General features: G+C 45.7%; 1 protein-coding gene across 1 annotated transcript in view; it reads right to left on the reverse strand.

The window, feature by feature from the left end:
- The window catches only part of LOC311592157 (uncharacterized protein), a 32,873-nt gene extending 6,415 nt beyond the window's left edge, over window positions 1-26,458 (reverse strand). The window contains exons 1-12 of the mRNA XM_084772170.1: window positions 26,318-26,458; window positions 26,117-26,225; window positions 23,306-23,528; window positions 21,384-21,482; window positions 17,739-17,842; window positions 16,833-16,980; window positions 15,699-15,803; window positions 15,354-15,535; window positions 9,375-9,538; window positions 9,013-9,121; window positions 6,171-6,393; window positions 4,724-4,825 (exon numbers count right to left, since the gene is read on the reverse strand). Coding sequence (XP_084628296.1) covers window positions 4,724-4,825; window positions 6,171-6,393; window positions 9,013-9,121; window positions 9,375-9,538; window positions 15,354-15,535; window positions 15,699-15,803; window positions 16,833-16,980; window positions 17,739-17,842; window positions 21,384-21,482; window positions 23,306-23,528; window positions 26,117-26,225; window positions 26,318-26,351 — 1,602 coding nt within the window. The 5' untranslated portion in view covers window positions 26,352-26,458. The remainder of the gene's footprint in view (window positions 1-4,723; window positions 4,826-6,170; window positions 6,394-9,012; window positions 9,122-9,374; window positions 9,539-15,353; window positions 15,536-15,698; window positions 15,804-16,832; window positions 16,981-17,738; window positions 17,843-21,383; window positions 21,483-23,305; window positions 23,529-26,116; window positions 26,226-26,317) is intronic.
- Window positions 26,459-27,788: the final 1,330 nt, after the last annotated feature.

A 27,788-nucleotide genomic window follows, 5' to 3' on the forward strand; every position in this document is an offset into this window, starting at 1 on the left:
CCCCAGCACGGGAGAAACTGAGGCAAGAGGACAAAGAGTTTGCTGTCAGTTAGCCTAGGCTCCACAGTGAGACCCTGTCTGGGAAAAAAATGTAGGAAGGATGGGAAGAAAAGAATAGGGAAAAAGAAAAGAAAGAAGAGTGGGAATGAGGAAAGAAAGGGGGAAAGGAGAGAAAGAAAGACGTTAAAACATCACAGGTGAAGTTTAAACTCAGTAAACGACAGGAGCTCCTGAGTGGTGCACATACTACGGAAGCCGAGACAGCCCTCAGACAAACTGTGCGCGCAAGGCATGCATCTCGGCTGCGTGGGGAGCTGCACGGAAGTGCAAAGGACAGGAATGCAAAGCAGGACAACAGACACGAAGGAGCTGAACCAAGCCGCGCCCTGTGACCTCGGAAGACGAAGCCTTCAGGTGCGGGTTCCCTCCGTGTGTTTCAGCCCACTCTCCATCAATTCTGGGAACAGCTGGACAGGGACCGAGCGAAGCCAGAAGGCGGAGCCAAAGCCTGTTAGCTAGACCACAGACTATGAGGGAAGACCCAACGCATCAGAAAAACCTGGCCAATGCAGCCGGCTTCTGCACATCATGGCGCTGGATTTGACAACCACCACCAGGAAAACGTTCTGAATAAAGACTCCCGGTCGCAAACAACCCCTGAAAGGTCCAGCCGTACTGGAATCCTCAAAGACAAGAAAAACAGAACCTGGCTCGAGGGTGGTGCTGAAATGGAACAGTCAATACGATACAAAAGACACTAAAAAGGGTACGCTTCCTAGGCTGGTGAGTCAAGAAGAGCTCGGAAGCCGCTCTGAGGCGGGTGTGAACGGTGTTGCATGCCAGCATTCAAGACAGGCAGGTGGGGGGGGGGGGCAGGCGGCTGGTCAGATCATCAAAGCAGTGGATTTTATTTATATTATCTCTATAACCTTAAGTGAACTCTTAGTAGTTTTTAAAGTTTTCTTGCTGCTGCTCTTTTCTGAGACAGAATCCCTCAAACTTGTGACCCTCTTACCGTTAGCCTCCACAGCCTGAACTTCAGGCCCCTACCAACACACCTAGGAAGTCGGACCTTTTAAAGATCATTTTAAATAAAAAGAGCATTCAAGTCATATCTCAAAAGGAAAAGATCACCTGGAGCTTAGAGCCACAAAACGCCAATTGAGTTTCTTGCTAGGCTATCACGTGGCATATTTTGCATTAACATCTTGACTTTGGGCTGGGAGATGGTTCAGTGGATGCAAACGTGAGGCCCTGAGATCAGATCTCAGGACCTTGCAAAGCTGGGTGAGATAGCATATGTCAGTAGCATACGGCAATGCTCCTGCGGTGAGGTGGGAGACCTGGTCCGCAAAGCAGGGAACAACGAAAGTCAGGCTGTTTCCATCAAGGCAGAAGGCCAGGACCATCAACAGAGGCTGTGCTCAGACCTCCACGTATCCACTGTGGCATAAGCCCACCCAAACCCCCAAACATGAACACACACACACACATGCGCGCGCGCGCACACACACACACACACACACACACACACACACACACACACTCATAGAGAGAAAAGGGGGGGGGGGAATATCAGCTTATTTTGTCTCTCAGAAATACCACGTGTGTATTCATCCCACAAAAAATCCTGTCTGTGACACCCACATGAGAGATGAGGTGACCTGTGCCTTTAATCCCAACACTCAGGAGACAGATGCAAGAGGATCTCTGTGAGTTCAAGGCCAACCTGGTCTATACAGTGAGTTCCAGGACAGCCAGGGCTACACAGAGAAGCCATGTTTCAAAAACAAACAAGCAAACAACAACAAAACAAAAAATACCAATGAGAAAAGTGCTAATGGAAACTAAGGAGGCATTTCCATCAGAATTATTCTGGTAAATTTCAACTTCACTAGGATCACCTCTAGTGGCTCTTATAGTTCATGTCCCCTGGCTGTTTCAGGTTCTGATCTCTTGTATGTGACGGCTAATATTCTTGCTAACACTCTGTGGGACAGAACTCCCACCCAAACCCGCTGAAACAAGCTGAACATCAGTGGTCTGTACAAGGCATGAGTGGCAGCTGGCTAACAACAGGAATTTCTGAGCCTCTGACTAACGTGAAAAGCGCTGGTCAGGGAGGCACTGGGAGCTGGCCAGTGGCTCACACCTCTCCCTGAGTTTAGAGACAGCGCCTTAAAGATCGGCCTTGCCGGGAGGATGCTCGGCCACTGAAATCAGCAAATGTTACAAAACAGGGCTTTGTTTTGCATTTTAATTTAGTTTTTCAGGGCGTATTAGAACATTCTTGTCACCACTCTGCTGCTTATGTATTCCAGTCTTTTCTCGTTAACACTGCTAGCTAGTCTACATATCGTTCTCCAGAGCCCTGGCTCTACACACCTGTCCCGCAACACCACCACAAACAGAACAAACTGGATCGTCCCTCCAGAAACATCATGTTTACTGGCCACAGATCTGAAAATTAACCTCAATAGCTACTCCACCAAAGTCCATCTTGTCATAGTCCCTTGAAACCTGTCCAGTCAAGTCCCACATCCAGCCCTACTCCAGACGTCCTGGTGGCCCTGCCCTCTGTCCTCCACACTAGTGAGCAAAGCAGGAAGAACCTCCCTTTCCTGCCTGGTCGGCTGCAATTACTACTCCACATCAGCTGATGAAATTCTGTACCCCAATTTCCTGTTCTCTCAACATACCATCTCTCTCTTCTGAAAGTCTCCAACCTAGCACTTAACATACCTGAGTTCAAAAATGAGTTTATCTGTTGGTCTCCATTTTACCACTGAGCCTTTGGGCGTCTTTATTTGCATTCTTTTTTTTTTTTTAAGATTTTATTTATTTATTATGTATACAGTGCTTTGTCTGCATGTACACCTGCTGGCCAGAAGAGGGCACCAGATCTCATTACAGATGGTTGTGAGCCACCATGTGGTGGCTGGGAATTGAACTCAGGACCTCTGGAAGAGCAGTCAGTGCTCTTAACCTCTGAGCCATCTCTCCAGCCCTTTGTTTGCATCCTTAAGTTAGTTTCCAGCCTTCACCAGCAGCCATTCCCATCTGCAAAGTACTCGTACTGTTGGCCTCTGCAGGACTCTGCGGAGAGTAAGACAGTGTGCACCAGCTGTGGCACAGATGCTAGCTGAGGAAGGCCAAGAGGCGGAGCCAGGCCTACCCCCTAGCTTCAGAGACTCGTGTACAGGAGCAGTCAAGCAGCAGAACTGTCATTTCAATGGCTCCTAAACTCTGTTTCGGTTTCAGCTCCTGAACGTGACCCAGTATTCACGGATCTGTGAGAACGTGATGAGGCGGGGTCGGATGATCCTAAAAGAAGACAGTAGCTGGGTGGGCGGCACACTCTTTCAGTGCCAGTGCCAGCACTCGGAGGGCAAAGACAGGCAGATCACTGTGAGGTCGGGGGGCTACATAGTGAGAGCCTGCCTCAAACACACACACACACACACACACACACACACACACACACACACACAAAGAGTAAAAAGTCTCTATTCAGAATGGTTTTGACTCCTTCTTTATCACTTCACATCCCACGTCTCTTCTCTCGAGCCTTCTTCAACACTGTGAGCAGAGGGGATGTTGGCGAAGCCGTTCTGGAACCACCTTCCAGGGTTCCTCTTGCCCAAGGCTCTGGAATCCAACAGCGCCACCCCTAAACTCATGACCCCACCGTCTGCGACCTCCTCAGGGTCAGGGTCATGGCAGTCTGAGGCCTCAGGACAAAAGTTATTATTCGTCTTCCAAAATTCCTGCAACTGTACCGCTCCGAGTCAGGAGACAGAGCGTGTGTGTGAATTTAATCTGCTTCTAGTTGATAAAGTCAAATGGATGAATATTAATAGCCAGTCTTCTCTTAAAGGATAAAGATAGTAGCTTTCTGGCTGTCAGCAGGAGAGCAACCCCACCCATAAAAAAACAATTTATCAATTTCTAGACCTGCGGTAAAGGAAATCCCAGCTGGACAGGGTCCCCAGGATGGGTGGGTAGCACACAGCTACACGGCTGCCCTAAGAGACTCTGCCAGCAAAGACTGCTCCTTGTCAACTCACATCCATCTTGCTGTCTAACACGCACAACACTGATGTGATGTCAGAACGTCCCCACTACAAGGTAAATCCCCGGCCTCCTCTGCTGACAGTCACGACCTGACAACTAAATTCTGGCCACTGAGGTTTAAGCAGTCACTGGATTTCTGGGTGAGTCCTTTAAGAGGGTCCAGCCATTTGCCACTTTTCTCTTCTGTGTTTGCTAGAGCCTGAGTGGAAAGCAACACCAGAAGTCACAGCAGCCATGTTGTTTTTAAGGATGCGACAGACCGATGAGCCTCAGTCCCTGCTGACTTGGTGAGGAAGCATGAAAACAGCCCTGACATGCCTCCCTCTGGTTGCAGAGTGAGAGAACAGACCATTATTGGACAAGTTTGCAGCATGTAGATCCCACACAGCCTCTAACCGATACCTCAGCCTCAGGGGCAGGAGCCATGCAGAAATACTTAGGGAACGCCACAATGCCAGGAAAGGATAATTGCTCATCCCTGACAACTTAAAAAAAAAAATCATTCCAAAGCAGGTCAGGCATGCAAGCATGTGCAGGTTACAGATGACCACTGAGGGACCACATTGCAAGCAGGCGGTGTCAGGTATCTAGGTTAGAGACACTACATAGGTTTGCTCATTCCTCTGACAGGAGAGACGCTCCACTGTACCTCTTCCAGGTTGCAGAACTCCTGACGCAGGGCGGTCTTCAGGTCTGTACACTCTCTCCCACATCTCAGCGTCACCAGACACTCCTTGGTTAAATGTGGGATCTAATCAGAGGACACAGGTTCTTAGTGGAGATGTTCCTGAGACCTGTTCCCACTCTGACTGAGAGACTCTGGGGCTTTTCTGTGCTTCCGGGAAGCACTTCTCACGGCAGCTGCTTGGCTGCTTTAGCAGGGTTCTCACTGTCCCCTGCTTGGTCAGCCACTCCTATGCTGCACAGACACGCTAAGCTTCAGTGTTCCTGTCTGAAAAACCTGAATCACTAACAGTACCCACTTCCGAGGGCAGCCAAGAAGGGCACCAATCAACAGTCAGAGGAAGTTTGGAACATCCTGACTGCTCAGTATATGTCAGCTACTAATAGCATTAAATTGGGTACATGAATATTTGTGTGTGTGTGTGTGTGTGTGTGTGTGTGTGTGCGCGCGCACACACACACACACACATGTATATTTGGTATATGTGGGCACAGATGTCCACAGTGGATGTCAGAGTGGGTATCTTCTTCAATCATGCTGCATCTTTTTTTTAAAAGTTATTTATGTATGGAATTAGTGTGGGGGCACGTGTGCACACTTGTGCATGCAGCATGAATTCGTGAGTGCCACGAATGCATGTCGGGTCTGAGAACAACTTTCAGTTCTTATTTCTCACCTTCCACCCCATGGGTCCAGGAGATGAAACTTGGGATGAGGCTTGGTGGCTGGTGCCTTCCTCTCTGAGATAGAACATCTCGCTGAACCTGGACCTCGCAGACTCAGTTAGACTAGCAGGCCAGCAAGTTCCAGAGGTCCTCCGGTGTCACCCTGCCCCCAACCCCAACCCCACCCCCAGCACTGGGATTATGGGGCGGGTACTGCCACACTGGGTTTTTATGTTAGGTGGAGGATCCAGAACCAGGCTCTCACGCCTCTGCAGTAAGCACTTCCCACTGAACCATCTCCCCAGCTCCTCACCAAGTCATTTTTATTTCTTCTCAAAGGGAACTGTCTTAACTTTTCTGTCCCTTTTCTCTCATTATCAACAACTGTCCTCATGATTCATGTTTCCTAAGTGCTCACCGCTCTTGCCCTGCTAAGGAGGCAACTCTTCCAGGTATAATCTCCCTCCGTTATTTGGTATTTCTCTGGAGCTTGAGAAATGCTCTTTTAAAAGGGACAGCAGTTTCAGCAGTTTCAATCCTCCCATTTCTAGCCATGGGAGCTTCTGCCTCCCACTGTGAACGTCAGTGCTGGCACTTGACGCTAGACCCAGGTGAGTTGTTGCTCAGAGGCTCCCAGGGTAACAATGAAACTATGTCACAATCCAGTTTAGGATGAACTAAAGTTGGGGAAACACACACACACACAGTAAAACCAAGCCTGTGTGGCTCTCTTTAACTCTGTCTACCTTACAGAACAGCTCCAACAGCATCTTCTGGCGAGCTCGTTCATACGGGTCATATGGAAACAGCTTCCTTCCCGGGTAGATGTCATCCAGGTACTCACAAGCGATGACAGATTCATAGATAAGCTGAGATTGGCTGTTCTCCAAGACAGGTATTTGGCCAAATGGGTGTTTTGTATAGTACCAATCAGGCTTGCTTTTCAGGTTAATGTTGACAACTTCGTGCCTTAAAAAATAAAGGGAAAAGAAGATTAGAAATGAGAGCCACATAAGCAGATGCTCACCTGGAAAAGAGAAACAGCTATAACACCAACATTCATACTTAGAGCTGTTTCTCTGACATTGGAGTTTGGTGCAAAATGTAACATGTGTATGTTTATCCCTGCGGTGGTGATGAGAGCTTAAAGCTTAAAAGCACAAAGACAACAGGATGTGGTGGCTCAGACCTATAATCCCAGACCCAGCAGACAGAGGCGGGAGGATTGTACATCAGAGAGTAACATAGAGGCCCTGCCTCCCAACCAAGACACTAAAGACCACAAAAAGACACCTGTGCTATTTGCAAGTCATAATAGACTTGGTGAATGTTAACACATCAAGCTGAGATCTTAGCCAGTTCCTCCCCTCCTCCTGCTCAGTGTCCATGACTGTACCCACCTCTTGGCATCCCTGTGATGATCAAAGCAGTGATCGTGTGTACTGTTTGGGAGCATGTCTAGTACATTAGCATGCAATCACTCTTCAGTCCTCTCCTACACATTATTATTGGAGGGTCAAAATTATTGGAGGGAGTTACCAGAGGCACATACAAGCATACTTAAAAAGATTAAAGGAAACACATGGTTATATTCTCCAATGTGGCGGCTCTCAACAGATTAGTTTACCTCTCCCCCATCCAAGGAATGTATATCATTATCTAGGGACATTCTGGATTTCATCTGGGGGATGGAATACAATCCTAGTCGGTAAAGGTGGAGGTACTAACAAATAACCTGGGGTGCACAGGACAACTCCACTCCTCTCCCCAAATGTCAGTGAGTGGGCTAAGGTTGAGAAACTCCATCCCAAGAAACTAATTACGGGGCTGGGCATATAGTTTAGTGGGTAAAGAGCCTACCAAGATACAGGAAGCCCTAGATACCATCCATCCCCAGCATCACAGAAGCCAGCCATGGTGATGCTGTTGTGAAAGTTCTGATTTCTTTAAAAACTCAGTTATGTTATGCAAGCATACTTTTTGTTTTAACCCCAGGTGTGGGATATAGGGCTGCTCCAGTTTGTCCACAGCTAATAACAGCCTTGTGAGAGAACAGGTGATCTTTGTCATCAAGAAACTGCCTCGTGCAGGGGCTTGGTTTTTGCCAGCTGGAAAACATCTTGTGCAGACTCCAAAAGGGTATAAATACAAGAGCCCAGAGAGAAAGAGGAAGCAGATGCTGGAACTTGCTTGGAGGAGGCGGTTGAAGGAGGAAGAGAAGGGCTGTTGCTGCATTTTCTGCTGCTGGCTAAATATCCTAAGACAGAGACTGGTATTGCCCCCCAAAGAACCTGGGGACCTTAAACAGCAGGAAGTAGCCAAAAAGAACTATGCCCCTTCTCCCTGCTAGCCTTCTTTCTCTCCTACCTGGTGTTGGGGTGTTGGAAGGATTGGTGTTGAAAGAGAGGAAGAGGCATTAAGGAATCCCAAATAAAGTATGTTTAAAAAGATCAGAGCCTGCATGATGCTCTAAGTCCAGCACTCTAGAGGGACAGTCAGAAGGGTCAGAGGTCCAAGGTCATCCTCAGACACACAATATGTGTATGGTTAGCCTGAGCTATGTAAGACTGTCTCTAAAACAAATAAGACCCCCACAAATACTGGCATCAGTTCCTAAGCTACCAGTTTGTCCCCAAATGAGCAGCACATTGTACTGCTCTAATTTTTCTGAAAACAAACAAGCAAAATAGAACAAATAGATTTGGACAAGAGGAAAGAATATGGAAATGCACATTATCCGTATGCATCTAGGCAGAGTTAATATAATTTTATTTAAAATATCTCCACATTGGTCTCTCTGTTCATTGACATGAGCTTAAACTCTGATGCCAGCTCCTGTGATGGACACTCCAAGTCCAGAGCCAGAGACTGAAGTTTTTGTGAGACAGGGTCTTCCGCGGCCAAGGCTGACCTGGAAGTCAGTATGCAAGTAAGAATGGTCTTGAACTTCTGATCTTCCTGCCTCCACCTCCCCAAGTTCTGAGATCACAAGGGTGTTCTTCCATACTTGGTTTTACACGCTAACTGGGCGTGTGAACCAGTGCTTCTTGCATGCTGAGCAAACACTCCCAAGCCCCACTGCCTTTTGAAGACCTACTGTGTGCCGGGCTGTCTTGTAGCCTCGAATGAGGTAGACCCTATTCTTTCAAACTCTATATATCTGTCATAGGTTGGGAGAGAGGAGAAGAAATGGTAGAAAGACAGAATGAATTAGAAAATGTAGGACATAGTTAAGCACCATGAAGAAAGAGAACAGAATTAATCCAAACTGCTTGGGGCAGAGGTTAGGGCTACAAGAAGCATGAGGAGGCCTCAGTGATCTTGGCTGTGCCCTTCCTAAATAGTGGGTGTCGGGGGGGGGGGGCAGTTCACTGACAGCATCATTGAGTTTGCTCTGCCTGGCCCAAAGTTCATGAAAATCTGATCTGGGAAAGAACATAGCACTCCAGGAGAGCTTGCACAAAAATCAGTCCCTCCAGCCATTCAGCCTCAGACAAAAGAGAAGAAGAGCCCCTTCTAGGAGCTGGAGACTTTAAATAGGAGCACCCTTTACAATGCTCAGGGAGCACATGGCCCCTGCTTTCTCACCTGATGCCTTTGGCTTTGAGGACCAGACGGGCCCTGTGGGAGTAAGGGCAGAACCTCATGCTGTAGATTCGGATCACACCCTCAGGGACTGGCCCTGGGGGAGAGCTTCCTGTAGGGCAGGGCAGGGGAGAGAAGATAGCGAATCTGGTTAGCCCTGTGGGGAAGGGACTTGCTCACCTAATGGACATCCGGGAGGAGTCTGTGCACTGAGTCTTTCAAGCTCCAGAGGAGACAATCACACAGTTTGTGGAGGGGAGGCACCCAAGGCCATCCTCGGTCCAAAGCCCAGTTACTCCTGTCAAGTGAGAAGAGCTGTGCCACACACCTCCCCCAGCCTGAGGGTCCAAGTCTAGAAGATTTACCTCTCCCCAAGCTTCTGGTGGCATCTTCAGACATCAACTTCCAGGTGTCTTGCAGTACCCAGAAGCCCGCAGTCTCTGCCTTGCAGTCCTCTGCTGCTGCTGGCTCCAGGTACAGCTGTGCTCCCTCCAGATTCAAACTGAATCTCTCAACAGTCCATAGCACTCTGGGGGAGGAGGGGCAGAGAGGAAGTGAACTGGGACCACTGGATAATCTAGCCTCTCACAGACACCTCCTCAGATATGGATGTCCATGGAGGGGCCAGGGAAACAGTAAATACCAAACCAAGCCCCAGAAAGTACTTCTTGCTTTAGACACACAGGGAAAGCATGTGGCGGGCTCTCATCCGCATGATGAAATCTGGACACTTAAACCCTGGCATGGATTTCAAAGGAATCGAATAAAAGTTTACCAGACCAACATTAACTTTCTCCTTCCATCACAAATCCTCATCTTAGGTAGATAACTGACCATACCTTCTGGATAACTGATTCAGCTTTTTGGTTTTTGGTTTTTGGTTTTTAAACAAACTTTCTCGCAGTTTGGCAAATGGGATGTTTGTGACTTAGGATGCGCTGACACCCTGTATCACTTGGGAAGTGATGTGCCAACTTCAGTGCCACACAGCACTCGCCTCTCCCTTATCCTGTTTATGAGATTTCTACCCACATTCTAAAAAATTGGCAGCGGATAAGAACATGATACCTAGAGGCCAAGAACTGTTTAAGAGTTCTGAAAGATGTTACTTTAGTTTCCAAGGACCTATAGCTCAGCAACACAGTGGCCACTCATCTCCCTATCTACGTGAGGTCGGAGGTAGCTGACCTTAACTTTGACCCTGACAGGCTGAGATCCTAAATTCCAGCAGGGGAAAAAAAGGGACTCCTTTAACTTTCCAGGACTGAGATGAACACATTTTAGGGAATGTCAAGGAAGGAAAGAAACACTGTGTCTCATTCACAGTGTTATTTCTACGATTTATTTCATTACCCAAACATCTGTGCCATGTCACTGATACTATTCCTCCTTCACAAAAGTGCCCCACAAAAATCAAATTATTTGTCCAAAATGAACACTTAATAGAGTCAAAACACTTAAAAGTCCAAAGACTTTTAAAAGGCTCATTGTCTTGGGCAGCAGCGATGGAACATTTATGTCCAGAAAGGCCTACGGCACATGATGGCCGCTTTATTGTTGAATCGCAGTGTTTCTCACTGAAATAACAGAGCCTCATCACATGCCTCAGAGGACGGCAGCCCTGGGCCTTTGGAACTCTCACCTCTCCAGAATGCCTTGACTAAGAATGATTTTTTTCTCTCTCTCTACAGAATAAGGATCCTTGAAATCTTCAGAGCAATGCTTCACCTACAGTTTTAATAAGGAATCCAGTGATTCCGTGGGAGTTACGCTTAAAGGCAGTGTGTCATCGATAGCTACAGTATACGAATTAGGTGTTGGCCAGAAATCTGGTATCTGGTGCTGAGGCAAGAACTTTTCACCTTTCACTGTGGCAGATGCAGGTACAGGCAACTAGTCCCCTGGAACTAATTTTGATCAAGAGGACAAGCTTGGCGGTAAAACAGAAACCAGGAGCTTAATAGCCAAGCCAAGTTAAGTAAGGTGGGGTAAAAAGATGGCTTCTGAGAAGACAAAAGTACCTTTTGTTGGGTCTCAAATGGCTGAGGTGCCTATTAACATATCAAAGCGGACACTGACCATCAGGTTCTCCCAGCATCCCTCAGTGCCTACCTGTTACAGGGTCGTGTGTGTGTGTGTGTGTGTGTGTGTGTGTGTGTGTGTGTGTGTGTGTGTGTGTGTGTGTGTCCAGCCCCTGCCCTAAACTTCTGCAGCCCGGGGACTGGGCTGGGCTTGCCCTTTCCCCGAGCCGCTCTTTCCTATATAATCCAGCCATTTTTGGTTACACTGGCTCTTTTACCCATTTTGGCCTCTTGGCCGCTCGGCTGCTGATCCTAGTTCCTCTTTCTCCCTCTCCCATCTCCTCATATGGCCCAACTCAGTCTGCTGGTTATGGCCACTCTGGGCTCTCCCAGATGTCTCTGCCTCTGCCTGTACGCTCCCTTATATCTATAATAAAAACCTCAACCCCTTAGGAACAGCCATGTGCTCCTTTTTTATTCCGTTTTTCATTCGCCTTTCACATAAATAAAGCAGATAACTGAGGAAAACATATCCAGATCCTAAAAGTGAGGGTACAAAAAAAAAGGCAAAATTTCAAAATCGAAATGAATTATTACTGACCTGTTTGGTGCTTTACCAGTGCCTTTTACACTTAAACTGGTCCTGAAAGTATCCTACAAAGCTTATCCCATTCAAAAGATAAGTAAGCAAAGCCTAGCAAGATTACATGCACCTGTTAAATGTCTCACAAATATGAAATGAAAGAGAGAAGAGTTTGGGGAGCTAAACTCTGGGAATACCAATCCCATCCAATAGCTTAGTCAGTACCAAGCGCAATGGAATGAACCGTCGGAAAGCCACTCCTCACAGAGTAAACAGTGAAGGCTTTTTAGGCCTCCGCTGCTCAATTATCGTAAAAACAGCCATAGACAATATATAAATGAATGGGTTCAGCTGTGCACCAATAAAATGTGACTTATAGACACTGAACTGGAGATGTGTATTTAATAGCCTCTTTTAGAGCTGTTTCATGTTCACAACAATGCAAAGCAGAACATATGGAGGTCTCCATATTCTCCCTGCCGCCACACACAGCCTCCTAACGATTAACACCCCAACCAGAGTGCTGCCTTTCTTACAACAGAGAGATGTACATGTATCAACACATCACTCCAGGCCCACAATCCACGAACCATTCACCCTTGGTCAGTTTGATTTCTACGTCACAAGTTATGGCTTATATTTTCAGCCACCTCGGGCGATATTTCTGAAAGGCACTCTCAGCTCTTTGAGCTGCATGGACTCCAGCAGGAGGCCTGGGGTGGCCTGGTGGTTTTAATTTGGTCATTGACAGTTTCTGTTGGACTGAGATAACGGTGGCCAGAATGGGAATTCTATCTGCGAAAGGTTCTATTAGACCAGAAGAGGGCGTTTTCCCAATTTTCCCCTCATGGTTTATTCCTTCTAAAGGGAACGCAGGTGCAATGCCAGGATTCTCAAACTGGGCGCTGGAGCCAGCTGGGCTGTGAGACCCCTCTGTGGCACTTGGGCAGAATCCTGAGCCTCTTGGGCCTCCATCTTCCCTGTTTAAGATGGCAAACTTAACAGTGTGCACATGGTGGCTATTGAGCATTGAGTGAAATCATGCAGACCTCATCAGTAGGGTTTTAGCTCAGGGAACTAATGACTAAGGATGCATTTAGCAGCACAGTTTGCATCCATAAAGAAGACATGCTTCGCAATTCGGCTTTGCTGTGCGTATCGGAATTAGAATCCAACCACAACTCTAAGCTCACCAGCTAGCAGTTTAATGCTAGCTGAAAGGGTCGAGTGCTGCAGGCTACATTTCAGTAATGTGATTTTTTTTTTTTGTTTTTTTGGTTTTTTGGTTTTTTGGATTTTTTTTGTTTTTTTGTGTAGCCTTGACTGTCCTAGACTCACTTTGTAGACCAGGCTGGTCTCGCACTCTCAGCGATCTGCCCACCTCTGCCTCCTGAGTGCTGGGATTAAAGGTGTGTGCCACCATGCCCAGCTAGTAATGTGATTTTTAATCTCACCAAAGATCACATCAGTTTTCTCAGAAGGATTTTAATCATGACCTCTAAGCTTGTTCTTTGCTTCCTCTTAAAGATTCAGTAGATAACTCCTGAACAGTTTTATTTGTTTGGGTTTTTTGTTGTTGTTTTGTTTTTTGTTTTTTTGTTTTTGTTTTTTGCAAATGTTCCATCTCTGCCATTTCATGTTTGCATCTCTATTATACTGACCAACCCAAGCACGAAAAAATTGTAATAAGGCCTTATGAGCTTCTAGATATCTGAAATATAATCCTATCTACTGTTTGTGTATGTGAAGGCACATATTTACATGTGTAAGCATGGATGTGGAGACCAGAGGTCTTTTGAGATGGGGTCTCAATCTTTTACATGGAATTTGTTGATTTGGTTAAGCTGGCTGGCCTGAAAGCCCCAGGGATCCATGTCTGCCTCTCCAGCACTGTGATTACAAACACAGGCTACCACACCTGGCCTTGTCTGTGAGTCTGGGTGGGGATGCAGTCAGGTTCTTAGGTTTGCTCCACAAGCATTTTACCTACTAAGACAGCTCCCTGGCACCAGATCTGCTTTTGTGACAATTCAAGAATCATTGATCATGGTGATTAGCAATTTTTCTTTTGTTGTTGTTGTTTTGGTTTTTTTGTTTGTTTCATTTTGTTTTTTCAAGACAGGGTCTCTCTGTGTAGCCTTGGCTGTCCTGGACTCACTTTGTAGACCAGGCTGGCCTCGAACTAACAGTGATCCACCTGCCTCTGCCTCCCAAGTGCTGGGATTAAAGGTGTGCGCCACCACCACCCGGCATAATTTCTGTCTTTACAGAATAGAAATAATATTTTTACTGTTTTAGTTTGTTTTGAGAAAAGGTGTTTTTCTTTTTCTTTTTCTTCTTTTTGACACTTTGTAACTCTGGCTGTCCTGGAGCTCACTCTGTAGACCAGATTGGCCTTGAAATTACAGAGGTCCACCTGCCTCTGCCTCCCCAAAGCACACCTTTAACTTGGTGTGCACCATTATGGCCTACTTGAGTTTTCAAAAGATGGTTTGGTTGGTTGGTTGGTTGGTTGGTTGGTGTCACAGCAGTCTCAAACACTGGAAACTAGATTATATCCCTCTATTGGAGAGCCCACGTGGCATGAACAATTACATCGCTGGCGTTCCACTACTGTTTGAACTCCAGGGGAGGGAAAGGCTCCACTCTCACATCTGCCTTTAGTCGGGGTTTGCAGGGAGTGAGGATCAAAGGGAAGTTGACCATACTACTCTGTCTTGGCTTCATCTCTAAATGTAAGAGCTGTTGAAAAGAAACGTCACAGATATGTAAACTCTTTTCTAAAGAGGAGCCTTAGCTGAGTAGAAGCACAGGCTACATTTGAATCACTTTAGCTTTTAATAGCTGGGTTACCTTGGGCAAATAATAAAACTCCCCTACACCCTGGTTTCTTTCTTTCTTTCTTTCTTTCTTTCTTGTTTGTTTGTTTTGGTTTTTCGAGACAGGGTTTCTCTGTGTAGCCTTGGCTGTCCTGTACTCGCTTTATAGACCAGGCTGGCCTGGAACTCACAGTGATCTGCCTGCCTCTGCCTCCTGAGTGCTGGGATTAAAGGCGAGCGCCACCATGCCCGGCTACACCCTGGTTTCTAATGCCCTGGTGTTCTAATCTATAATGTGGAGGTAAGAATACCAAGTAGTTTAGTAAAGTTTTACTTGGAAAAGTATGGCAAACACTTAATATTAACCATGTGTCTGTCATCTGGCAACTAATTAACATTAGCTATTATTATGTTTACTATTATTTAAGAATGTAGCAAGGAAGACTTTAGGAGCCTTCAAATAATAGGCAGTTCCAGAAACGAAATCTTCCTGGATGTCATCAGATAGCGTAAATCAACTAGTAATGCCGAGCTGAAAGCAGGATCTGTGGATCCGTCCTTGCAGGTCTTCATCCAAAACAGAAAATAAAAACGATTTAATTTTAATTACAGGTGTCTGGCTTAAAGATTCCTTCTTTGCTCTTAGCTTATTGACTGCTCCTTTTTAAAAAAAAATTTTTTTTCTTTATTCTAATGCTATATTATAAGCTCCCTTACACTTTTGGGGGGGGATTAAAAAAGAAGAAAAGAAAAAGAAACAGTCGCTATGGTTAAATACTTGGATTTTCTTTTTAAATTAAAGTGCACATTTAAAAGTTGGCCATCCTATTCTGAAAGCCCAAATTTAAGAAATACCCAACGTTCAGAATTGACCTAAAAACCCTCTTCCCGTCAGATACAACACAAACGAGACGGACCCACCCAGTAGCGGTGGCAAAAAAGACTTCCCCGCGGAACCTTCCTGTGGCTACCGCTCCAGCCCGGAGTTGGGCAGTCGGACTGCAGACGCCGGAGGTCCCGCCTCTTCTCGCACGGTCTTGCCCCGCTATTGGCCGCGGTGCCCTGCGCTGCAGCCAATGCCCGACGCGTTTGGAAGAGCGACCCAATAGGAGACCGAGTCAACGAAGCTCGCTAGGGAAACGGGCCCGCCCGGAAATCTATGGCTACGGAAGAGGAAGTCGGGTAGCAAGCGGTGAGCATCGGCATCTAGGCTCATATCCTCCTGGGAATCCGCGAGGAGCGGCCAGGGCCTGGCCAGTGGCCCACGGAGGGCCACACTGGTGGCTCCGCCCCGAACGAGGCGCCCGTTGTCTCCTTTGTGAAGTCAGCCAGTCCCCGGCTCCCCGGGGTGCGGCTCACATCACTATAAGGCTAAATCACAAATGTGGCGCTGAGCTATGGCTTAGGCGCTCTGAAGAACAAATCACCTGGGTCTCATTGCTAAGGGCAGGATATGCTTTCCAGCTCCCTTTGCCGGCATCTTGGTGCCTCAGTTTACTTCAGGACCAGTCGCATCATCCCTAGGATGAACCTAGGATCCTAGACTTCCCTCTTACGGAGGAGGTGATAAACGTAGTAAGATTAACCTTTCTCAATGAGGATCTCATTCATTACTTATCCGGTATTATATCCTGAACTGGCTGATATGATATTGCATATGAGACACCTATTTCTGTCTAATATGGGATTTGAAAGGGCTAGAGAGATGGTTCGGTCGGTGGTGTTTGCTGCACTTAGAGAGAAATATTAAGTTCCTGTCACCCACAGCCTCTGCCAGCTCCAGGGGCTCTTGGATTCTTCGGCCACCACCACCACCCCGCTTTTTTTTTTTTTTTAATTTAATGAAATTAGAAGCCGGGTCTGGGCCGTAGTGGCTCACACCTTTGATCCCAGCACTTGGGAGGCTGAGGCAGTCAGATCTTTGTTAGTTCAAGGCCAGCGTGGTCAACAGATTGAGTTCCAGGACAGCCAGAGCTGTTACACAGAGAACCCTTGTCTCAAAAAACTGGGGGAAAAAAGGAGGAAGAGAGGGAGAGAGGAAAGATAGATTAGAAGCTGGGAGTTCAAGCAAGAGGCTACCCGGTCGTGTTGAGGTTGTTTGAATTCAGTCGTCAGTGCTCACATCAGGAAGAGGAGAGTTAATGGGCAGTTTGGTTTTTAATTTAGAAATAAATCAATGACTTTTGTTTTTAAATCAAGATATCTTTATTAGAAGTCTGAATCAAACTGAAGATGTGCTTTGGAGATTTTTCAGTGAAGACTGTAAGGAACATTAGAATTGATTATTCTGAAATAGAAATGCAATAGACGGGCCTGGAGGTCATAAGGCCCGAGCTAGTGAGAATAAAGGGTAAAATGGAAGCGTGTTATCCATTCATGGAGAACCCTGGTCCTTCAGAGCCCATAGTCACAGGCCTCAAGGCTGTCCTGTAGGTAGAGACTTAAGAAAGTGCGAAAGGTCTCGGCATCTATCAAGTGGGATACTACGATGGGGTCTTTCTGCATGGCAGCCATCCAGACCTTGAGTTTCGGAGTGTGGGCTAAACATCTGTGGGAAGACAAGAGGGAGATGTGAGCTAGAACGACTAGAGAGGCCTCCCAGGGGCTCAAATTACCACCGCACTTTACCTCCCTAAGCTTTCCAAATGATCTTTAAAATGCAAGCAATAGACTACAAAGGGTTCAGATTTGAGTGCTGTTAAGGTCTTTGTTTTACAGAAGAGGAAAGCCGGCTTGAGAGTCAGTTAGTAGAACTTCAAAATGGGAGACTGACAGACCACGGAGTGTTAAATTCCAATTTCCTATATGAATTGTGAAGAGAAGTAGCCCCAGAAGGCTGTATTTCTAAGAGCTAGAAGTAGCCAGTTGTGGATGACTGCAAGTTTAAAAACCAATGTGGAAATCTTACAAGTAGGCGGGGAATAAGTAAGAAAGGTGAGTTGATACTAAGGTTTCACCAAACAGGAAACTTGAGAGTATTCTTTGGTTAATTAAACTTGTACTGATAGAAGGAGGTGGGGTGCATAATGCCTAAAATTCATCATATACACCATTGTGGATTCTTTGCCAGCAGAGAATTCTAAATTCTAAAAACGCTCTTCTCATGTCATAGATAGATGGCCTCCCTCCCCAGAGCTGAGGATGAGTAAATGGTGATCTGACAGGTTCTGTAATCCCAGGACTGTCCTCTCTGTTGGTTCTCATTCATGCCGGTGATATTAAATATTCACCTTAGTTCAGAAAAATTCCATATATACTATTACAGCTCTCATCCTAAATTACACACAGAATATTCAAATGTCTTACTCGCTGAGATCCAGTGCTCCCAGTCGTTGAAACCAAGGCCACATAAGATAATCAGCCATCGAGGGAAAACGCTCACCTAAGAAGTTTGTCGTTTCAGACAGTTCCTGAATGTTAAAAAAAAAAAAAAAAGTAATATAAGTTTATTTGTGCAACTAAAAAAAAAGTCATCAAACAACAGAAAACAACAGAGCCAAATTAGGTAGAAAATGTCTAAATTCCTTTTATCCTGATATAGTTAAATTGGGTTTTGATATGATTTAAAACCCTCTGTAACTCAGCAATCCTAACGGGATCTAATAGATAGTAAACCAATGGTTCTCAACCTTCCTACTGCTGCGACCCTTTAATACAGTTCCTCATGTTGGGATAACCTCCAGCCATAAAGTTATTTTCATTGCTACTTCATAACTAATTTTTGCTACTATTATGAATTGTAATATAAATATCTGTGTTTTCCAATGGTCTTAGGTGACTCATGTGAGAACTGCTCCAGTGTATGTACAGATATGTCAGGAGAGTACCAAGGTCCTTGTGCTCACAGCTAGCTCTAGGGAAAGCAGGAATGCTAACACACAGAGTTGTCTTTTCAAAAGGAAAGATGTATACTCTGTTCTACCCAGAAGGCTGGGAGTCAAGGTGGCTAGTAGCCCAGGTAAACCCTGTGCTATCTGTAGGCCAGGCAATTCCTGCCTCCCGGAAGCTCCCACAACCAGGCCTGGAGGTGGCTAATACTCTAGATAACCGTGTTATCTGTATGGCCGAAGGCTCCACCAAGCTCCCACAATGAAGACTAGAGGAGGCTGATAGCCCAAGATGACCTCTACACTATCTGTGTGATGGAGACCACACCACATCCTCCCCTAGGCCTTGAAGATGACTCATGTGCGGGTCTCATGCGCTTTGAGAAGAGCTTCGATGTAATCATGACTTTGTGCACAGAGGACTGCACTATACTTAAACACACCTACAACAAACTGCCTGGTGTCCGACTCAAGATGTTTGAACCAACAAGCCTCTGAGTCGCCTTGAACCAGATTTCCTTCTTGCCTCCCTCGAATTGTTATTCTGCCGACCCTGGTGGTCACACCCTCAGACTGATGAACACTGCAGCACTGTTTGGAATAGCTCACCTGTGAGCATGTTCCTTGTTCAGAGTAGAGGAGTTTTGATACAGTCAACCCTTAGAGCACTGAACGCACATAGAAAGAGCTATACATAGCGTAGCTGACTCTTAAAACACTAAGCAGTGTGTAAGGAGCTGTTAAAACACGCACATGGTACAGCTGCATTTGTATTTGATGCTAAGGCTTCACCAAAGAGAGAACTTGAGAATATTATTGGTTAATTAGACCTGTACTGATGGAAGGAGGTCGGGTGCATATGACTAAAATTCACTGTCTATATATGACACAGTCAAAGAATTTTAAAAGACAGAACCAAACTAATGTTCCCATTATAAATGACCTCTGTAGTTTTCCTCAGGGACTGTGTCATGTTACCCAGTGCAGAGAGATTGTTCTTGTCTTTCTGATTATTCATCTTCACTAAAATCAGAACCTGAAGCATGTGGACATCTTTCCAACTTCCATGCTGTCCCATAGAAAGCCAGAAAATAGCAAATTTGATTTAGGAACAAATATAAACCTCTACAATGAATTTCCAGTAAAGAAACTGAACTGCACAGTACAGCAGGCACAAATTAAAATGTCCTATTAAATTGTCTTAGGGTTTAGAAAAATAAGGGAAGTTACCAACCCATTTTAGGAGATTCAAATATTCATAATAGACTCAAATAAAGATATCAGAATAGTAAACTGTGAGTCAAACCCATGAGGACATAGAGAGAAATCCTTTATTAAGTCTATAAAGCATATGAAAGTCCACTTAGAGCAAGATGCCATCCCAGTGACACTAAGATGGTTCAGTACCAGAAAAAAAAAATCTATCTGTAAGAGCACTGCAGGGAATCAAAGTTGGCCTGGCCTAGCTGTCTTGAGAGGCATGAATCGTAGGTTTTTTTGGTTTAGAGTCTGTGGCTCCCAGGGCACTGTGTGCCTTTTCAGTTCCTGAGAAACTTCAGGCCACTTTGTGTTTCTCTGTGTGTCCCTTTAGTGGTGGAGGAAGCGGGACAGGACAGTTGCTTTTAGATGTTCATCTTGGGTACCCTTTATAGCACGCAAATGTCATTGTATCTTGCCAACAATAGCTGTGTTGACCCTGGCAATCATTATATTCTGTTTCTGATAAAGGTATAAGAAGTCTGATTGCTCTCAATAAAAATTGCCACAGCTTGAGTTTTGCTGTGGACCCTCCAACCAGTCTGGTTTAATTCCTCGAGGCCATATCAGGTGATCTGGGCCTGGTAAGTAAGCACAGGTGCTTACAGACCACAAGCATCAGGTTAACGAGAACAGGCTCTGTGAACTTCCCATAGATGTAACAGATACCAGGAACTTCAGCACTCTCAGTGTAAGAACGAGCAGGCTAGGGCTGAGAGATGGATAGCTCAGAGGTTAGGGGCATGCACTGCTTCTCTAGAGGACCAGAGTTTGGTTCCCAGCACCAACATCAAGGGGTTCAAAAATGCCTGTAACTCCCACTCCAGGGGAACCAACCCCTATAGCCTGCAGTGTCCCCTCACAGACATAATTATAAGTAATAAAAATAAAATGTTAAAAATAGCAAATTAGTAAGAGGAGCTTCATTAAAAAAACTGGATAAAGTCCATGCTTAGTGATAAAATGCTAGGATGCGTCCTATTGAAGGTAGCACCTATGTAACACCATGGTTAATTGTGAACAGAGTGTCTCAAGACCAAGAAGAAAGCTTTATCTCAAGGCACAAAGGACAGCTCTTCCCAAAAGGAAAGACACATGGTCTCCCTCACATGTCTGCATTCCTGGCCAACTTCGTGGTGGGAAAAGTTTATTACATCAGCAACAGGGAAAAGCAATACAGTGGCATCTATCATCTGATTACAACTAGGTTAAATTATTATTATTACTATTATTATATGAACATAGACTGGGAACAAGAATAGAAAAATCAAAACAAGTGATGTAGAAAATTGTAGGTGATATTTTTCATGTTATTTTAATGCTGATGGATACCTACTGATTGACTTGACCCAAATCTCGAAGCAGGATGCTCCAATCTCAAGGTCTAAGCAGAGAGATGACATGGCCAATTTAAACCTGTCTTCCTGGGTTGCTTCAAGCTACGCATTCTTGGCCAAGCTGTGAGTACAAACGTCTGACCACAGCCGTGCTCCCAGTGGCTGTAAATCGGTGTGGGAGGGAGAATAAGGCATGTGGAGTCAGGCACGCCTGCAGTACCAGCACTCAGGTAGCTGAGGCAGGAGGATCATGAGTTTAAGGCCAGTGTGGGCTGCATTGTGGGTTTGACGCTAGCCTGGGATCTCATGACGTCTGCCACAAAAACCCTAAATAAAAATACAACGTCAGTGATGGCTCCTTTAGGCGTCTGCATTACATCATGAGTAGAAGAGCTCACAGAAATCTGTTGTGCTTTAGTTTTCCTCGTCAGACTGATGTAGAGAGTGAGCGCGTGAGGGGAGGAGGGGAAGAAGAGAAGTGCAGAGAGAGGCGGCCACTCCTTGTGGTGAACGCTGAGAGAAAGAGTTACCTCCTCCAGCTTCATCAGCTCTTTCTTCAGTTCTTCTCTGATGCTGGGATAGTCTTCTTTCCTCTTCGCGGTGATAAAGCTTTTAACCAAAGGCGGCACCTGGAAAGAGAATGTTCCAGTTTGTCAGTGTGAGGCTAATGCCTCCCCGACACACACACACACACACACACACACACACACACACACACACACACACACACACACACACACGAATCCCTCCAGAGTGCTGCAGAGACAGGTGTAGAGCAAGTTGAGGAGTGTACAGAAGCAATGACCTGACATTACAAACTTTTTTTTATTTTTATTTTTTTTGAGGACTAGGATGTGAAGTTGCTCTGGATTTTGTTATCTGCAGATAACGGGGCCCACTTTGACAAACTTGAGCCAGAAATATCATAAATAGACACTGGGTGGCTCAGAATTGAATGACTAGGCCTGGAACTATGGGAACTTTCTAAAATCATGCCGAGAAATAGGCTAACCAAGAAGTACCAGTGCCCATGGGCATTTGTACCGCTGCACACTGAGACGCCTAGAAACACTCGCCCTAACATAGCTCCCCTAGAATTCAATCCTGCAGCCTCCACCACAGCCCCTAAAAGCAGGCAGCCACCTGAGTGCTGGTGTTACAGGCACACATGGCTTATGGGCACGCACATGCCTTGTGTGTGTGTGCATACGTGTGTGTGTGTGTGTGTGTGTGTGTGTGTGTGTGCGCGCGCGTGTGTGTGTGTGTGTGTGTTGGAGACGGGTTACATGAACTGGAGTATGTGGGTGCACTTCACCCCTGCATGTGCTTGTGGAGGCAGAACAGAGACGGGAGTGAGCATTCCAGATCCGTTTATCACTCCCCCCATGCTTACCCACAGAGCATTTCCTCACTGATTTTTAAACTCCCCAGCATTGCATGTATATGGTCCAGCCACATCCACTATTATTTTACCTTTATAATTCTAAGCCAGATAACTGACTTCCTTGCCATTTTTTTCAATGTCTCCAAAACAGAACGTTCTCCTTGTCAGTCTACCTTCTACATATTTTTAAAAAACTCTTTCTTTATAGACAAAATGCTCCTTTAATATACTGACCATAATACCAAAGTAATTCATCTGAATGAATAAAGCAGAGCATGGCCATTCTCGGTGTCTAAACACACACCATTTGGTCACCTCTTTACTAATACTAATTTGAATTAATCAACTCTGAGGCTACATTCTTCCCATGGAACTTTAGGGGTTTGTCCCTGCTGAAGACTGACAATGACAATTAAGAGCTGGTAGGTCCCATGTATCAGAGTCTGTTCTAGGCACTTGGTGTTAGACCTGTTTATAGATTAACACACTACAAGTGAGGCAAGCAACCTGCCCAAAATACAAGTATGAACATTTTCCAAACTAGTCACCCACCCAGGTAGTAATGGATCAGTGGCGGGAGCTCAGCCCTCTCCTGGTGGTGCTCACATTAGCAGGGCAACAAGAGCAAGAAGGCGGGCAGTTGTGAGGGCAGAGGGCCAGCAGCCTAGGTAAGGGAAAGCTTAGCAGGGAACAAGGCTGGAGTACCTGAGCAGCCTGGATATGTTTCTAGAAAGCAGCAGGTCCAAGCATACAGATTAAAGATGACTAAGCCAAATAAAAGAAAGGAGGAAACACCCAGCAAGAACTGGAGAAAAAAGGGATGTGTGGCAAGACTGAGAAAAAAAAAAGTCATCAGAGGTGGAGCCAGGAGAAAGAGCCAAGAGGGTTGACTGTGAAAGGGGAGCAGGGAGCAGAACATGAGGGCCTGGCAGGGCATGGTGAGCGGACTACAGTCCTCTGTTAATGTCCCCGGTCCCTGAACCATCACAAAGGCAGCACTGATGTAGCATAAATGAGGGTGTGTTGTTGTTGTTGTTTCAAACAAGAGCTGGAATTTCTTGCACACACCTTAGAGAAGAGCTGAAGGGTCATCTTCTGACGAGCTTTCTTGTAAGGGTCAACTGGAAACAACTTCTTCTGCGGGTATGCCTCATCCAGGTACTCGCAAATGATGGGCGAGTCGGAGATGATGTGACCCTGACTGGTCTCCAGAGCAGGCACCATCCCAGACGGATTCCTCTTTAAGAACCATTCGGGCTTGTTTTTCAGGTTGATATTGACGATTTCATGCCTGAAAGACACAAGACTACTGAAGAGAGCGAGGCATTTTTGTTTTCCTGCGTTAGTGCTGACTAGTTCTACCCTCTACTGAGTTGTCGCTGGCTTTTGTGTTTATCTAACGTCTCATGATCCACTTTCATCACACACTGTAGACTGTCCTTCTATTTAAAGGTGCAACACTATTCACGGAGCACCTTTTTTTTTTTTAATCCGCTCATCTTCAGTGGCCATGGACACTACACTATTGTGAACAGAGCTGCAGTGATCAAAGGCAATGCACGTGTCTTCTGGACCCTGATAGGAAGCAAATTTGGATTATGCTCACTCCCACTTAGTATATTAGAATCAGCCCAATGAAAACAGTTTATTTTTGGTTCAGTTCAGAATGAGTTCAGCTGATTCAACTGAATTCATTTTGCTAATATGAATTTTGAAATCTTTACAAGGCTGTTTTTTCTAATCCTAAAAAAAAATCTCATAAAATGAACCAGATTAAATCTACATGTTTTGATATGTTTTATTTTTTAAAAGCTTTAGAAAGCATAGAAAGCATAGGGCTGGAAGATGGCCCAGTGGTTAAGGCCACTTGCTGCTCTCATAGAGGATTTAGGTTCAGTTCCCAGGACCCACACCAAGCTTCTTTTGATCTGTGGGACCCTAAAAACATCATGCACATAAACTCATGTACACACACACACACACACACACACACACACACACACACTAAATCTTTAAAAGTATACAAGATGAATAGAAAAGAAAGATCACTGCATCCATGCTAAATCTAGGTTACGACTGTACACACCTTGTATCTTGCAGAGACTATAAGAGAAAGGAACATGTTACAAACCTTAAAGCAATGTCTGTATAACTCCAATCAGGAGTAATATTCATTACCACAGATCATTCAAAAGTAAGAAACCCCAGCATGTCTCACTTCCCGCTTCCTCGCCATAAGCAAACAGACTTAAGTTTATGGATTTAAATACATAACCCTTCACAAAAAGAAATAGCCAGTGTGAACACTGAAGTCAGCACTTGTGTGCGTGCGTGTTGAAAGACACGGACATAATGAATACACAGACTAGCTGCCAAGGGAAAATTGAAACCCTCTGCCATAGAATAATAAGCATCTCTGAGAATTATACTTCGAAAACGCAAGGCTGGTCTTGGGCTTTGAAGATCGAGAACATACAAGCAAGCTGGAAGCTCGGCGTTTTGAGCCAGCATTCAACACGCCTGAGCCCAGAGGCTGGAAGATGCTCCCTATAGAGACCATATGACAGATATGAACTGTATAAGATGTTACTGCCCCAGGAAAAGTTTCCAAGGGTTCAAAACCTATCTGTGAACATAGTAGAGCAGTTATATGCACTAACTGAAGGTACCTTCTCGCCCTGTAAGAGCCTGCCTCCCAAGTGTTAGGGTAAAATAATTTCAACCTTGCTTTGGAGAAGTGCTGGTTGAGAAATGTAATTCTTTTCCACGCAGAGTTTCAGCAGAAACATGTAACACAAGGCAGTGTGCCTCTGAATCCAGCTGTTCCCTGTTCTTGGACTTTCCCATTGCAGGAGGACAATAAATATCTTTTGTTTTTCAATTCCATTTGAGTTTCCTAATGATGGGAAAAGTTATGACTAATGCAGAAAAAATGCTTTAGGTAAATAATGCCAAAAATATTTTCATATGTGTTTAAACCATGATCTCTTCTCCAAAAAATAAAATAAAATCGTTATGAAGTGGTAGTTAATTTTAAAATACTTCTTTATACATCTTAACATTTAGTAAAAAGAACTACCTGCCTAGCCAATTTTCCCCCATGGACTAAAAGTAGTTTGCAAACTTTAACTGTATACCTGAATTTTTTTTCTTTTCTTTTTTTTTTTTTTTAATTATTATTATGTATACAGTGTTCTGCCTGCATGCCAGAAGAGGACACCAGATCTCATTACAGATGGTTGCTGGGAATTGAATTCAGGGCGTCTGAAGAATAGCCAGTGCTCTTAACCTCTGAGCCATCTCTCCAGCCCCCGAAACTCAGCAGGTGTCTAATAATTGTTCAAAAAATTCCACAGAGCATTGAAAGGAAAATGGTCCAATGGACGCGGTATCAGAGAAACGCCAAGTGGCTTGCCAACTGTAGATAACCCGTAGGTCAATGACTTAGTTTCAATGAGGCTTATCAAACAAACTTAGGCACTCCCTTTATTTGCAAGGGCATCACCCACATGGCTGTGCATGTGAAAAGTTGACTCTGACCTTTGTTTCTATGAGAAGCACTATAGAGGCCTCCAGGTGAAAGCAAAGTTCAGTGGACCAGGAATCCCGCGACCATAGCTAAGCCCTGGCTTCAGTGTTCAACGACCTTGCATAGACTACTAATTTAACTGCGGAAATAGCATTTCCAAGCTGTAGAATGCTTAAACAGGCTGCCCTAGAGCCCTACGGTCCGTGACAATGTGACAACTCTTCCCTGGAAAAGAGAGTATGAAACAAAAGGCTGGGGATATTTCCCCTGTACCCAAAACCAATGCTCCGAGGGTCTGAAGCCAGGTGGCCAGCCCCGGAGGGCTCCGGAGTGGTCGCCCTGATCCTCACCCGATTCCCTTGGCCTGCAGGACCATGAGCACCCTCTCAGCGAAGGGGCAGAACCTCATGCTGTAGACGCGGACCTGGCCCTCGGGGACTGGGCCCGGGGGCGCGCTTCCTGCAGAAGAGAGAAGGGAATCAGGGCCGAGGTCCCAAGGGAATCCTGGGGACCCCCCCATCCCTGGAGCCTCCCCGCCTGGGCAGCCTCACCTTTCCCTAGGCTCCTGGAGGATGCCCCCGACATCGCTGCACAGAACAGACAGAGAGCCACGCAGGTCCCACTGACGTTTGCGGGCCACTCTCAAAACACGTGGCCTAGCCTCGCTAATTTAAGAACCAGCGCTCAGCCCCGCCCAGACCGCGCCCCCTGGCCTGGAGCTGCCTCTGGGCTTAAAGGGAAAGCGCCCCCTGGAGGGACAGTACCACAGAGGCACACCCTGACCCCCACAACCCGTCAGCGCTTAAAAGGGGGACTTGTGGTCCCTTGTGTCACTCTGCAGTCCACCTGGAGATTTACCAAAGCAGAGATGCTCGGAGCCACCCCATGCTTCCAGGCAAAATGGGGTTGCCTGTGTATTTTCACAATGGACTCTGGCCCTGGCCTCCGGTACCTCCCATACGGGCTCCCTGGCATGCCTTGGTAGTTCACATGTTATGGCCCTTTGGGCTGTGATCCTTGGTGCTAGGAACCCCTGGACCTTACTGTCAGCTCTAGCTCTGCCCCAAGATTTCCAACTTATATGGCTTGGTCTCAACATTCCAGAAGGTTCGCTCGAAAGGCTCTTGCCATAACTTAACAACTCTGTGGTGGTGGTCTAGCCACCTGGACAATATTTTCCTTTTTCTGTCAGTACTAGCTTACTATGTATGGGCCACCGTCCCTTCTGTTACCCACAGAAGCACATTCCAGCCCACAGAAAAGAGCACACATCTGGATGTTATTAGCCTGAGAATGTGGTTGTACTTTCAAACTTAGATCCTTAAAACATTTGTTTGGAAACCTTAGAAAGAGCAGAAGCAGATTTAAGCACAGTGAGTGGGCAAAAGACCCGGCCAGAGGTTGTGTGCAAACTTCAACTTTTCACTTAGGAGTCATGAAAGTGGGGCGGAGTCCGCGTGCACCAGGATTCATACAGCAAGTAGTTGAAAGCTAGTAACTCCGGTGCTATTTACAGAAGACTGTCTGGGTTTTGTTTGCAGCTCTATTATTGGAGAAGCAGAGGCTGTCCTTGGAGCTCACTCCAGTTTCGATCCTGGCTTTTTCTTGTGTTCACCAGAACACTGGAACAAAGTACCAAGGTGACTTAAACAGCTGATATAGCTAACAGACACAGCCAGGGAATGGCAGTACTCAATTGGCTGGACTAGCAAACATGAGCTCTTCAAAAAAAAAAAAAAAGTACTGTTACAGCAAACCACTGTACTAGGTTATTTGTCTGCACTATATTAGAGATGATACCAAGTCCTAGCAGTTGAGAACTTAGTACTTGAACATCAGGGCTTGCATCTCCATTGGCCACAGTTAAAATGGCACAAGGCTGCATCTTTTGTAGTTTGAGGTGTCAATAGTTAGCCTGAAGAGACTAATTTTAACTAGCTACATTGCAAGAAGGTGAAAAAGTAAAACCCTAGTAACAAGAAATGGTTTTCACCTTCCAGCTAACACCCACCTTCACTGCCC

The sequence above is a fragment of the Acomys minous genome (assembly GCF_964271855.1).
Source record: "Acomys minous genome assembly, chromosome: 2".
In the NCBI taxonomy this organism is placed as follows: Eukaryota; Metazoa; Chordata; class Mammalia; order Rodentia; family Muridae; genus Acomys; species Acomys minous.